The sequence below is a fragment of the Fundulus heteroclitus genome, chromosome 15 (genome assembly GCF_011125445.2).
Source record: "Fundulus heteroclitus isolate FHET01 chromosome 15, MU-UCD_Fhet_4.1, whole genome shotgun sequence".
NCBI lineage: Eukaryota > Metazoa > Chordata > Actinopteri > Cyprinodontiformes > Fundulidae > Fundulus > Fundulus heteroclitus.
In genome coordinates this window covers 26,894,432-26,908,959 of record NC_046375.1, presented here as the reverse complement: position 1 = coordinate 26,908,959, position 14,528 = coordinate 26,894,432, and the positions used below count along the sequence as shown (strand labels likewise).

Genomic DNA, 14,528 nt, shown 5'->3' with positions numbered 1-14,528 from the left:
TGATGAAATATTTTTTCCTCCAAAAATAAAAAGTCATGCCTTAGACATGAAATAGGTATGATAGCTAGTACATGATTTTCAAATTTGAAATACATATCGTATGCATTATACACAACCTTCCTTACAATGTCTGAACTTTTAGAGTTCTTTTACAAGTGTACTGCTATGTAACACTAGGTTGCAAATTCTTTTATCCTCTTTTTATTTTTGTTCAAAACAGCTGAAATGATGGTGGAGCGACAACCTCTGTGTTGTTTAATCGCTGCAACATCTTGCTGAAAATTCATCCAGGATTGTAATTGGACGCAGAACACAAATCTTGAGGGATGTAGGTTGCATATGTGGAGTTCCAATAATTTAAGCGGCTGGAGTTCATGGGAGTAATAGGCACAGAAAGTACAAAAATCTAATCAGATGGGTCTTACTTCCTGGAACCAGTCACACCACCCTCTCCGGCCTGTGTGAGCCACTCAGGGTGCAGGCAGCACAAGCTGGGTTTTCCCCATTCATGAAGCCAACACTGACTCATCCCTGCCAGCCCTGGTGGTCATTCAGCCACCTGCAGGAGCATTTTACAACTCTCATGTTCCCTCCCATGTTCCTAAAATAACCAGGCAACATCACTGCACCCCCCCCCCCCATCACCCCCCCCCCCCCCTCTCCGTCTCTAACTCCTCCCCAACCTCAGCCACATGGTTCAAGTTATGTCCATAAATCTGGCGCCGCCGCCGCTGTGAGGGGCTGTGCAGGCAGACAGGAGGCACGCATGCACACCGCACCGCCGCGGCTCGTCGCTGCCACTGCAGCCGGAGTGCAGCGGAGCAGACTTGGAGGCGGAATGGCCTGAGCTGAGCTCGACTCGATCGCCTGATGCGGCGATTGCTCCTCTGACCGCCTGTCCACCTGTCCGTGCGCGTCCGCCCGTCTGGCTGGCCGCGCATTGCTGCAGTGCTGTGTTTTTTTTTTTTTCTCTCTCCAGGTGTTGTGTGCGCGTGAGTGACAGAGATTGTGTGCGTGCGCGTGTGGCACAGCCTGGTGTAGTTCTCTTACGGATTGTACTGAGCCGGGGAACAGGAGTCTGATGTCACATGTGCTTCATCGGAGGAGACGGGGCATCTGCGAGCCGGATTTTGTGGAGGATGCTGCGGCAAGTGATACACAGAGGGCTCAAGGCTTCCTTCTACTGGCTCGGCTTATTCGTCAGCAGGCACCCCGTCTTCTTCCTCACCGTGCCCGCCGTGCTCACCATCATCTTCGGATCCACCGTGTTGAGCCGATTCAAGCCCGAGCGGGACCTGGAGGTGCTGGTCGCCCCGACACACAGCCTGGCCAAGATCGAGCGCAGCCTCGCCAACAGCCTGTTCTCCATCGACCAGTCCAAGCACAAGCTGTACTCGGATCTGCACACGCCGGGCAGATATGGCAGGCTGATCCTGCTGGCCAGGTCCGGGGGCAACATCCTGGAGCTGGCCGACCAGGTCCTGCAGGTCCACAGGCAGGTGTTGGAGCTGCGCGTCACCTACAAGGGCTTCAACTACACCTTCGCGCACTTGTGCGTGCTGAGCCACCGGGACAAGCGCTGCCTCCTGGATGACATCGTCACCATCTTCGAGGACATCCAGCAAGCCGTGCTCTCCAACAGCACCTTCCACAAGGTGCCCCTCAGCTACCCCAACACCACTTTAAAGGTGAGCTGTTGCTGCATGCCAGCCGGGCTCGTGCTCGTGCTCGTGCACGCCGCCGTGTTGCAGGCTGGCCCTCTCGGAGCGCGCCATAATTTCTTGAATGAACGGGCTTGTGCTGCGTGTGGGGCTCGCAGGTTGCTGCATTTATCAGCCGGCGAGGAAAGCCTCCGTAGCACAGACGAGTCTGCTATTTTAGTGCTCTGCAGGTGAATTGATTGGCTGCATGTAGCCACAGAGCGCTCTGTTCTCCTCTGCTCCTCCACTCTCACACACACACACACACACACACACACACAGACGCACAGGGATATCCTCGTTTTTTTCCCCCCTCCGTTTTTTGATGCAGTGTCTCCCTCCTGCTTTTTCCCTCTGCTGCACATACGCTGTCACAGCAGCTGCTGGGATTCTGCCTGCACACACATGCAGCTGCATCGTTCCAAACCGAGCATGCACGCACAAACATGCAGGTGCACATTTAGACCTAGGAGGCCAACATGCACAGCACCTGAGGTATGAGATGATCAGGTGTCTGCATTTGGCTTTTTCCATAAAAATCGACGGTGCAGTGATGGCAAGCCCCTCTTTCTGCAACCTATTGTTTTTTTTAATTATTATTATCGGCAATCATTATAGAATAATTTAGCTTACTCAATACCAAAAAGTGTTGGAAATACTAGCTGTTTTTTTTTTTTTTACACTAATAGAATAAAGATTCTATGGATCTCAACCTGTTTCATAACATTTGCTCAGCATAGAATGATGTGGTCTAGAATCGACATATATAAGTATTTCAGGTTTTCAACAAAGGATGATCAAAATGCAGCAGAGACTCATTAAAAATGAGCAAAAAGTGCATAATAGGAGTCTTGGTTTAGAACCCAACACCAGTGTTACTAAGTGGCCCCAGGCCCTATTTTATAGACTCGAAATGTACAAAATACAAATGAACAACAGAATGTGTTTGGGGTACAGCTGATCTTTTGTTTAGCCTTAGGACCACACTTGGCTTTGAGCCATAATCACCCATATCAAAAATGACCACTGCTGTAATTTCCTGGAGCATTTATCAGCATCAGCTGATACATGCTATATGATGAAATATTTACATAAAGACATACAGAAGAGGATATTAGCTGTCTGTGCAACAACTGATGCAACATTGTGCATCCCTAATTTCTGTCTGTTGGATGACAGGCACTGCGGCAACGTGTGTGTTGCCAGCTGATGATATTATGAGGTACTGGGAGACACAGTATGGGTCAGGCATCCACTCTTCACAGATGCATTCTGGGCTTTTGATGCTTTCAGGGTGCACTCATACAATATTAAACTGAGTTAGTCAAGAGAACAATTGAGTGCACGATATACTGTGGATTTTCTCAAATCCAAAACATGTCAAAAATATACATACAGGCTCAAATATATACAGACGGTGCTCGGCAAAACTATCAATATTCCTTTGACTATTTTTTACATTTTGTCACATTAAAACCACATTAATGTTAGATCCTGTTTGACAGGATGAACTCAAAGTAGTGCATAACTGTGAAGTGAAAGGGAAATAATACCAGGTTTTCAAAATGTTGGCCAGTAAAAGTTTGTGATGTGATGTGATTTTGTATTTAACCCCTCTGGGTCACTACTTTATTTCAGACACACAGAAATCTTTCCACATTATTCTTTTCAAAACAGCTCAAGCTTAGTCAAATTAGATGAACAACATCTGTGAACATCTATTTTGACGTGTTGCCACAGACATATGGCCGCAGGATTGGATTTAGGTCTAACCGTTCTTCAATTTAGTTCTGCCTAGAATAGCTACAGGAGAAAGGCACCCATGCTACTAGGCCTCATAGATATTTAATGATTTTTTTGCTTCAAACTATGTGCTTTAAATTTTAAGTCATGCACTTATCTTTCATCATGTTCCATTTTTATCCTGCAAAAGAAAGGCCATTGCTTAATTGATTTTGTTCAATGGAAACACATTTTAGGTCAACTTCCTTAAGCTTTCAAAATGAAACAATTTTTTACATCCATCCATCCATCCATCCATCCATCCATCCATCCATCCATCCATCCATTTTCTAACACGTCTATCCCTTGTGGGGTCGCGAGGAGTGCTGGTGTCTATCTCCAGCTGTCAATGGGCGAGAGGCGGGGTACACCCTGGACAGGTCGCCAGTCTATTGCAGATCATTTTTACATATTTATGAAATGTATATTTTGTTGTGGTTTGACAAAATGTTCTTTTATAGCAGCCAGGGTAATAGAGGCTCGTTGAATTGAAAGGTTGTTTACCCCTGATCTAAACCCTTATAGTGTAGCACTGACTGACCGTGAGGATGGAGTTTCCCCTTTGAGAAGGCCAGTAACACTAAACACACAGTCTTTTGTGGCCTCTAGCAGGTTTTCTTAAAAAGATGCTCTGTTTCCCCCTCCATTCATTTTCTCATCTACTCTGACCAGCCTCTGTGTTTCTGCTGAAGAAAAGCATCCCCTCAGCAGGATGCTGCCACCACCATGCTTCATGGGGGCCAAAAAGTTCAGTTTGGGTCCCATCAGACCAGAGCAGATTCTTCCACTTCATGTCTTCTACAGGACTCGTGGCACAGATCAAGCAAGACTTTTTCATTAGACAATTCAGCGATCCTGCACTCTTCCATGTAGGTCCAATATGTGGAGTGTATGTTTAAATGTATTGCCGGCAGAAAATCTCCCACAAGAGCTTTGGATGTGTGCTTTGGATTTCTGCAAACTTATCCACTTTCTCCCTGAACTGTGTTCCTTTGTCTTCATGGTGCTTTTTGTTCTCTAACAAACCTCTGAGATCTTCACAGAAAAGCTGGTTTTATACTATGATTAAATGACACATTTTTGTATTCTGTTTGCAAATCATATGACTGATTGGCTCGCTGTAAATGATTATATCTCATGGTAAACGAGTAAAATAGTCAGAAAAAGAATATATCTTTTATTCTATAGTCTTTTTAGAACCATGAATCATTTTCCTTCCACTTCACACTTATGCAGTGATTTTATGTTGGTCTGTCTCATAAAATCTCAGTGAAATAGGAGGCATCTAAATGCTGTAGATTCTAGTTGGATGTTTCATCACTGTTGTTGGCAAAATTAGTGCGGTCCATTTCTATTAGCTGGTTTTTGGAACAGACCAGGTTTTAAGCATACATTTCATATTGTATCGTTGTCCTGCTGGGAGACCATACTGTGTAAAAAATTCAACAATCTACATCTAAGCCCAAAACTATTCATATCCCTAGCAGATTTAGGTTTAATCTTTTATTACCACCAAAATGTTTCTTCTGACTGGAAGTAATAGCAATGTTTTAGAGCAGTCCATGGACATGGGAAAAAAAAGCTCTCTCCCTCTTTCCCCCCCAGGATTTCCACCTATGGGTCCACTTAAAGATTTTAGTTTCTGGAGGGAACTAAAGATTAGGGTGATGGCTCCACTTCAAACACTTGGAGCTCATCCTCAGAGACACTATAGAAAATAAAAACTGAAACTGGCAAATCCTTCTTCTTCTTCTTTTTCAATGCATCTAAAGATTTTTCCACAGATTATTCAGAGGAAGATAAACAATGGCCGACGCACAATTTTTTTAAAATCAAAATGTGATAATTATGTGTGTGTGTGTATATATATATATATATATATATATATATATATATATATATATATATATATATATATATATATATATATATATATATATATATATATGTACAATTTATGGGTTGGGTTCTGCAAGGTTATAAGATGAGTATAAAACTCATCTTATAACCAATCTCTGCTCAAAACGGTGATCTGCACCGGCTAATCTACTTTCAGCAGTTATCAGTTATTGCAACCGTAAACTGCAGAAAATACAGTCAGAGCAGCTCCTTCTGAGTTTACTCTGCTCCTGTCAGGATGAGCTGCAGTGCGTTATGAGGCGGAGGGATATTTCAGTGTCACTTAGTTTAGAGCCCAAACAAGCGACTTCACTTTCAGAAACAAGCCCAAAAAAAACGTGCAACCCACAACTCATGAAATTTACAAGCGACTTTAGAAAAAATAAGACCAAAGTCGCATAAAATAAGTGGGCTTGGCAACAGTAACCATACTTTCTAAGTGTGTCATATCACTCCGCCCCTCTGGTCGGGTAAACAAATGTTCCGACAAATTCTACATTATAAAAAAGAAAAACCTACCGAAAAGTCTCGCTCTCATGTCATCTTGAAGACATTCTTCGAAATGTTGGCTACAGACGACGTTTTTTTCTCTCTGGGCAGAAGCACAATGACAAGTAGTCAATCCAACAAAAGAGCCGGTGGTGGAATGAATGAATTGGAAAGGTGAAAAAACTTTTTTTCCACTTTTACCCGATATATTGGAACATGCAAGGGCCATGCACGTGGACATTGTTGCTTCAACAATAGCTCTCGTGAATTTCAATGGTGAAGTCCTCTGGAAATCCGAAACAATTGTTGTTGTAGAGCGCAGTGCCTCACAGCGACATTATGTCACAGGATGTGATGTCGGGCAATAATGGTCGCCCCCATACACACTGATAGAGACGACAATTTATGCTTTTATTTTCTTATTGATTAACGCTAAATTCATTAATTCACCACGAACGTATTAGTTTTAGGTATAGCTAATGATCCACTGATTTATCCTTGTTGACCGGACTTTCGATCGCTTTACCTGATGGGGCGCCATTTTTTTTTTTGTTTTGCTTTTCTAGACTTACGCCTGGTCACATCGTACTTGCTTACTGAATGCCGTGTGCATAAAGTGCGTAAAAAACGTGACGTAAGTCGTGCTGCCCGGCTCTGGTGCTGCCTGGAATCGATAAGAGAATCGTTAAGCGAGCTGCCAAACGGTGCCATGGAATTGGAACACACGGAACCGGTTCTGAACAGGAACCGGTTTTCGATTTCCATCCCTAGGTGTATGTATAAATTTCAGCCTGTATGTATAACCTTTTAGTGGTGTGGCTTTAAGAAAAGCCACAATTAATCCAAACTTTGTGCATGCTGTTCTTATTTTTAAGATTCACTAGGTTTTATCTTAAGTGTTAAAAGTCCACCTCTCTAATAACAAAGGGTTCAAAAACATAATTAAAAGCCCCAAATTAATATGGCATCCACTTAGATGATAAGTTGATGTAACTGAACACGATGCACTGTGTCAGAGTCTGAATGTAATGGGGAGGACATTCGTGTTGCTGTTGCAGAATCCCTCGATTCTTCTAAACGGAGGGCCAACTTAATACTATGACAATCTTTTACCGAAGATTTCAGTGCTTATACAATTATTATGCTGTAGTAAAGCATTTAGACATTAAGAAAATAGCAGGAAACCGAGCAATCTATAATTTTTTTACTATTTTAGGATTAAAAAGATGGAAAGATTATTATGCGGAAGAACAGATCCACAGATTATACCAAGATGTCTTCAGTTTGACATGATAGAGATACTTTTAATTGGCTCTTTTTTTAATCTAATTTGGCTGTACATGCATGACATGAGTAAATTGGATTATTGTAATTAGATTAATTAGATCACGATATCACAGTTGTTCATGGTGTGTAGTGACATGTCTCCTATACTTGAGTTTATTTATTTTTTTAACATTTAACCTAGATGTGCATCCAGAATGCACATTACACAACATCTGTTCAGACATCGTGAACAAAGTACACTGTTATTCAATTATATAGACTGTTTTTAATCAGATATATTTAATCTCACCGTACAGACACAGAAGCAGATTCCACACTGTCTTCATATATTAAACAAAAAAACAGAGCTCATGAATATACAAATATTTAACAGTATTGCCAGTCGTAAAGGTGGATGTTCCCTCAAGCTCCCCCATGGTCAGACCTGGAGTGTTCTAGATGCTGTAATGAGATGACCACTAAACCGAATTCTAAAGATTGGTTGAAACCGGGTTGTACAACAAAAAACAAAATGTAGAAAAAAGTAGCCTAAACATTTCCCACTTTGATAAAGGGATTGGCAAAATCATACAGATTCTAGATTATATTTGAAAGATTTTTGCTGAACATGCTTGCACAATTATGAATGTCTTGAAGCATACTGCTATGTTTTAATGGCCTAGTCAAAGGCCAGACCTAAATCCAATTGAGAATCTGGGGTTGGACTTGAAAATCGCTATTCACAAGTGAAAACCATCCAACATGAAGGAGCTGGAGCAGTTTTCCCTTGAGGAATGGGCAGAAATCCCCGTGGCAAGATGTGGCGAGCTGATGATAAATGCCAATGGAGGAATACTTTTGCAAGGCACTGTAATCAGCAAGGACTTAATTAGCATGAAAACAAAAAAGAACAAGCTCTTCTGCTAGTACTTAAAATGGAGGAGCTTTATGACAAGCATGTTAATTTGAAAAAATGTGAAACTGATTAATGGTCTTATATTTATGAAAGGTTTATCGGCCAACAGTTCTATCTTTATGGTTTAGTTTCAGATTTCTAATTCATACATTAGGTTGAGTTGGTAAAGAGAAGGAAAGGAGGAGGCATTCAAATGCAGGAGATCACCTTTATTACATCAGCTTTTAATATCATAACCATCTCAATAGAAAAGTAAAGTGTGACTTACTGTGGTCTGCTGTCCTACTTACAGAATCACTCTTCAGGTGAGGTTTCCACATCCCTATTTCTCTGCTAGCAGGGAAATCCCCCACAAACAGCTGTTGATTCAGAGGGAAGGTCATTCTGACTGAGGCCTAGTTCACAAAAAGATATCTGGAAAAACAAATATATTGCTAAGCGTTTTAGCCTTTCATTCACATGAAAATTCAGTTTTACCTCAATGAAAACGATTTATTCTGAAAACTCCAGCCGAAGTGGAGATTTCTCCATTTTTGAGCCTGCGTGTGTACGTGGCAAAACCGGCGCATCACAGTCAGTGACAAACAAAGTGGCGCTGATGTCATGTGTGATCATCGTTATAGACCTGGCTATGCAGCTGAAGCAGTAATGAAAGCTATCAGCGAGGCGCTGATTATGACGTTGGTTTTGTAATTGACTGTTTACAATATTTGTCTAATTCACTGCTACAAAATCAGTGCTTGTTTATTTCAAACTGACTTTACCTCAGCAACCACACAGCATTTCCTGTCTTCACCTCAGTATTGCGACGTCAAAATAAAAGCATACATGGACATATTAAAAACATTACAGCTGGTTAAGACGCTTTTTGCTTGGTTTTTACAATACCAACTGCTCCAATACATCGAGGTGGTAACGAGAAAGAGCGCTTGGAGGTCTGCTGTTTTACACTAACTTTCCCTCCCAATACAGAGGCACAATGCCATTTAATGTTGCCATGGTTTTGAAGGGCTCTGACTGGCTGACATAGCTTTTAGCTTTGTCGAACACCGCCCCCTAGGCGTTTGGCATGTTTAGAGCAACAATCAGTGGCGTATTTGTGCAGGTTTGTGTCAGTGAAAACATTCTGAAAACGAACCCATGTGTACAATATTATTTTATAAAACGATTGTTTTTATAAAGACCCAGCTAAATGTGCACAAGGCTGGGAGTTGTTGCTGTCGTTGGATGTTTTGATGGGTCCTCAATTTGCATATGAAGAGGATTTATATAAAGCTATTAGATGATTCGAATAAATTGGAGGGCTTGCTAAAACACAAACAAAAGTCTTGCTTCAAATTAACACAAAAGTAGATTATCATTGCAAGATGTACACTTACAACAGAAATAGTTCTTGCAAATGATTGAGACAGGCTCGTCAGACGTGGCTGTAACGTGGTCAGGGAAAGCTGAATTGAGGTTTTCTGTGTGACCATTTATTCTGAACTCAGCTCTCCTCTCAGCAGCAGGTGCTTCCGGGATAGGAGATGTCAGGAGGTTATGAAAGAGCACTTGGGGTTGAGAGATGCGTAATGTTAGACAGTCATTAAAAAAAAACAGGATTCTATCTTTTTTTTCTAAACCAGGTTCTTTAGACTCAGCAAGACAAGTAATGTCAACAACATAAAAATCTAGACTAGGCATCTCCGTCTGTAGTCTGTGGAAGCTACTGTTAGCATTCATCCAGCGGACGCTCGTGGTGCATTTAAAGACAGCTCGGAAAAAAACGCGTTGCCACCTATTAATAGATTATAGTGGACTAGTCATGTACTATGACTAGGAATTTTTACACCAGTAGCTCGCTCTGGTCGCATAAAAAGGTTTTCCAGTTCCATTTTCGAAACCTTGTTGGGTTTTTATAATTTATATATAGGTTTTGAAGTTTGTTTTTGCTCAGTTCTTTCTAGGAAACACAGTGCTATTGAATATATTTACCATAAAAAGACCACGTGACTGGAGATACAGCATAGCGCATGCACACATTGAGTGAACGAGGAGAAGCAATGTAGCCGAACGAGTCAGCAATGCTCGGTCGAGGTGCAAAAATGATCAACTGTGAATACGTGCCAAAAGGGATAATACATACGTAGGGCTCTGAATACTAAATTAATGTTTGTATTCACTGAAACGGGAGCTAAAGCTAGATAGATAGCATGATATGAGAGAGAGAGGGGGAGGGCAGTTTTCTTCTCCAGCTGGTGGAATCCAAAAGATTATTCTAGATCAGATAAAATTTAGGTCTCATCAATAATGTACTAACTGGGAAACAGCACTTTTTGTCTTTATTTATGTTCACTGAAATGAAAAATTATAATTCATTTGTATTTTATTTCATTAAAATATATATTACTTTGTTGATTTTTCCCTGTTTGTGTTTGGTAGGTACAGCTGGCTTTTTCTTTTTTCTTGTTCTGCTAGGAAAACAAGAGGGGAGGTTTCTCTCGAACTTGGAGGCACTGTAGAAAATATAGAAAGTGTGTCACTGAGAAAGAAAATAGAAAGAAAGAAAATAATGTACAAAATCATGGGAACACCACGAACACCATTACCCAGAATTCAGTCACATTTCATTAGGTTTTAAGTGTTTTACAGGTGCCCAGGTTTTGTACAATGTAAAAGGGATGTTAGGGGATGGTGTTTTATGAAGTCTGAAAAATGAATTGTATCATAACAGCTGACTCCCTATGATCCCTGCTGATGTAATAATTATCTTTGAAAGTAAAGACATCAAATGGTGAGGAAATATTTTATTAAAGACAGCTTGACATATTTAAAAATATGCCATGTGTCCAGTACCACCTAAAAATCTTGAAAGAAACACATCATTTACACACCAAAAACACAGTATCACAATATAAGCAATACTTGTGATAATTGTAAATACGCGTGGTCAGTAGGAGGTGTTGTACGGTGTTATTGCAGCAGGAATGAAGGATCTCATGTGCCTCTGTTCTACAATGCAGAGAGATGTACCTTTTACTGTGACTGCCTGTCTGAGCTGCCTGTCTCATGCAGACGTTCTCTGCTGTTGGAGAAGGATGGCCTGCAACAGACACCTCACCCTCTCCTCCAATACCTCCCCAACAGTCCCATTCTCCACCTGTCACACAAACCCATTTTCTGATCAGCGTATCGCAAACCCACACAGCGATTCTGTTCCCATGACAAGCAACACCAAAAGCATACAGCCATAACCGATTGATAGAAAATGTGCAGAAACTAAATGCATACAATACCAATCCAGTTTGTTGTACATGTGGACTCCCAGATATATTTTTAGGACCCAGCCACCTCAATGTTCCCTCCATCCGTTGTAACAGGCTGATATTGAAAGTTTCTCCCTGCCAAGGCCCATCCCCTTGGTCTTTAATGAGATAATTACTCCTGCTCCAAACTTTGAGAGCATCTATTCGATTCCTGTACTTTGTTTACGCTGCTCCCTTTACACATGCCGCAACTGTGTTGTACCTCAGCCATGAGGAATATAGATATCATACCGTAATCTAATATATCCATGAGAAATATGAGATGGTAGGAGCCTCCTTTCTAGGACTGCCCTAACAGCAGGCCATTTCTTGGCTTCAACAAAACCTTCCTGCCGATTCAGATCAGCCCCTTTTTCAATGGACCCCTGCAGACGTTGGTTCACACTGGAATCAAAGCTAAGTACAGTCTTTCTGTGAAATCAGACATCGAATGAGCCAGCCAGCCAGCCACCACAGAAACAGGCTGTGATCTTTTGTTCAGCTTTTTGCAGGAAAAAACTGACCTGAGAACCGCGCTTCTGCAAGCTGTACAGAGATTCCCACAACTTCCTAGCAAGCACTACTAATCTGGTGTTGCAGCTTTAATAAGCTGATCTGAGGACCACCTGGATTCCAAACAAGAACCATTCCCCAGCTTTCACCCTGAGTGCATAACCGCCCTGGTTCACCACCGACTGATCTGCTAGCTACGGCCCCTGCAACAACTCATCGTTATTGGAGGTTCCCCAACCACCAGAACGGAGGGACCGGAAAATTTCGGACACATTTTGTACTGTACAGAGACGAGGCACAGAGGAAATTCATTGACATTGGTCTACAGTCCCTTAGCCAATCAGGACGCAGAACACAATGCTCATATAGTAAAAAAAAGCATGAAAGGTGCTCTAAAATATCCGCAAAACATCGAAGCCGCGAAAGGTGAACCATGTTATAGCGAGGGTTCAACAAAGCTGTTTCTGAACAGGATTACCAACTATAGTTTTAATGTTAGTGTCCACGTATTACACAAATATGGCTAAAAATCTGTTTAACCAAGTTCTAATTTCAGCTTGCATTAGCAGTTAACAGCCTTGCTTCATGGTAAGTTAGACATAACTAGCATTATCTCTGTTTAAATGCTTCGTTTGCTTCGTTTGCTTCGTTCTGCAATCATTCATTAGTGCCAGAAACGTTTAACATTAATATCGAACGTTAATTTTGATTATTGTGGCATTTTTTGTAAGTTTAGTGAAAGCTATCAAGCTTACTGCTACATGACCCGGCAGTATTTCTAATATAACTTCCGGTCGTCATCCCCTTAAAGTGCCTTTTTGTGATTCGACCAGTGTCTCACACTGTTTGCAACATTGACATTTTAAATAGATCTGCAACAAATGGTAAACAATAAAAAATACATCATTATAAATAAAGAAAATAAAAAATACCAATAATGTGTCATTACCTGTATATGCAAGATTTTCATGGATATTTTTAAGATGTAATCCACCAGGATTTATATCTGGATCACACTTCTAATACTAAAATAAGACACCACTCCTCTCCTCTGCTGTCTCTACCGAGGGATATTCCAGGGGGTTTCCCAGGTCCCAGTTCCCTATAGGCAAGGCAAGGCAAGTTTATTTATATAGCACATTTCTGTAACAAGACATGAACAGAAAAACATTACAGACATGGGAAAAACAAACGAATAAGTAAATCCTTGAGTAGACGTCTTTCATACATTAACAAACATACAGAAAACCTTAAGTGCTTCTATCAATAATAAGAAATAAGCTAAGTATATTCTTGAGATTTTTTATCTAAAGTAATTTTGTCCAACCTTTCCAAAGCTACAAATAGAATAACTTCTTTTGTTTCATTGTTTCAACTGGAACAAGCTTCATCACTAAAAACTCTAAGCTTAATTGTTTATATTCATAAGGCTAAAGCTTGTTGTTGGAGAAATGTGAATGTAATAATTTTATGCCACCATATTGTATGTGGCAGAAAGTAGTGAACATCTATGTTCCCTGTGTTTATGTTTTAAGTATTCAGATAGAAAGATATAGATGGAGCTTACATATACTTGTATAAAAATATATAGAGATTAATTGATAGAGATTGGCAGCCAGATTGGCTTTTGATCGATGTGCATAAATAGATTTTGAATTATTCTAAATAAATAGGTGTGTGTTTATACAAGCGCTATACAAGTACAAGCCATTTATATATAAGTATATGTCCAGATTATAGATGTATGTGTCAGGGTTCAGTTTATCATACTCCTGCCTTCCCTCTGGCGTTTTTTGTACGCCTGTTTTCCCTGGTTTGACGCTCTTTGTTTGCCTGCCAGCGTTTGTTAGACGCTCTCCGTTTGTTTGTCAGCCTGTGTATTAGATGCACTTTTGTTTTGTTAGTGTTTTAGACACCTTCTTGTTTGCCTGCTTTTCGTTATTTTGGTTTACCTAGTTAGATTAGTTTTAGTTTTGACTCTAGCCCGCTATCCTTAGCACCCCCCCGCCCACCCTGGTTAGATTAGTTTTTATTTTGACTCTATTGATCTTTACCGTGCTGCGGGTCTCTGCCAAGCTGTGGGTCTCTGCTGAGCTGTGGGTCTCTTCCAAGCTGTAGGATCTCTGCCGTGTTGTGGATCCACTACAAGTCTTCCGTCATTCACATCGTGCCTGTCTGCCCCTGTCCTCCCGTCTTGGTCTCCGCTCATCCTGTTCCTGGTTGCTGCGCTGCTAGACTCTGAACCTCCACTCCCGTATTAATGGACTCTGGCTTCTCCTCCGTTATGTAGCAGCGCAGCTTTCCCGTCACCCGGTCACACTCTCCGCTCTGAACCTGCCAGCCAGCTCCTGCATCCTTCATCTCCGCCTGGTACAAATTCTAGTTCTATATGTCATCACCATCCTCCACTGGCAACAAACTCTCTTAGTCAACTCTGTGTGTACGTGCTGTGTCCGGGTTAGTCCAAAGACAAATCATGACAGTATGTAAATGTGTGTGTATATATATATATATATATATATATATATATATATATATATATATGTGTGTGTGTGTGTGTGTATGTGTTATGAATATAAAAATCAATGGGTAAATCTAAACATCGTGGTCTTCATTATTTCATAAAACCGTGTGAACCTTTTAAGATCTGGTATAGACAAAGATTAGCAACAGACTTTT

General features: G+C 41.1%; 1 protein-coding gene across 1 annotated transcript in view; it reads left to right on the top strand.

The window, feature by feature from the left end:
• Nucleotides 1–689: 689 nt before the first annotated feature.
• The window catches only part of ptchd4 (patched domain containing 4), a gene marked incomplete at its 3' end in the record, with an annotated part of 53,937 nt that continues 40,098 nt past the window's right edge, over nucleotides 690–14,528 (top strand). The window contains exon 1 of the mRNA XM_036147092.1: nucleotides 690–1,688. Coding sequence (XP_036002985.1) covers nucleotides 1,089–1,688 — 600 coding nt within the window. The remainder of the gene's footprint in view (nucleotides 1,689–14,528) is intronic.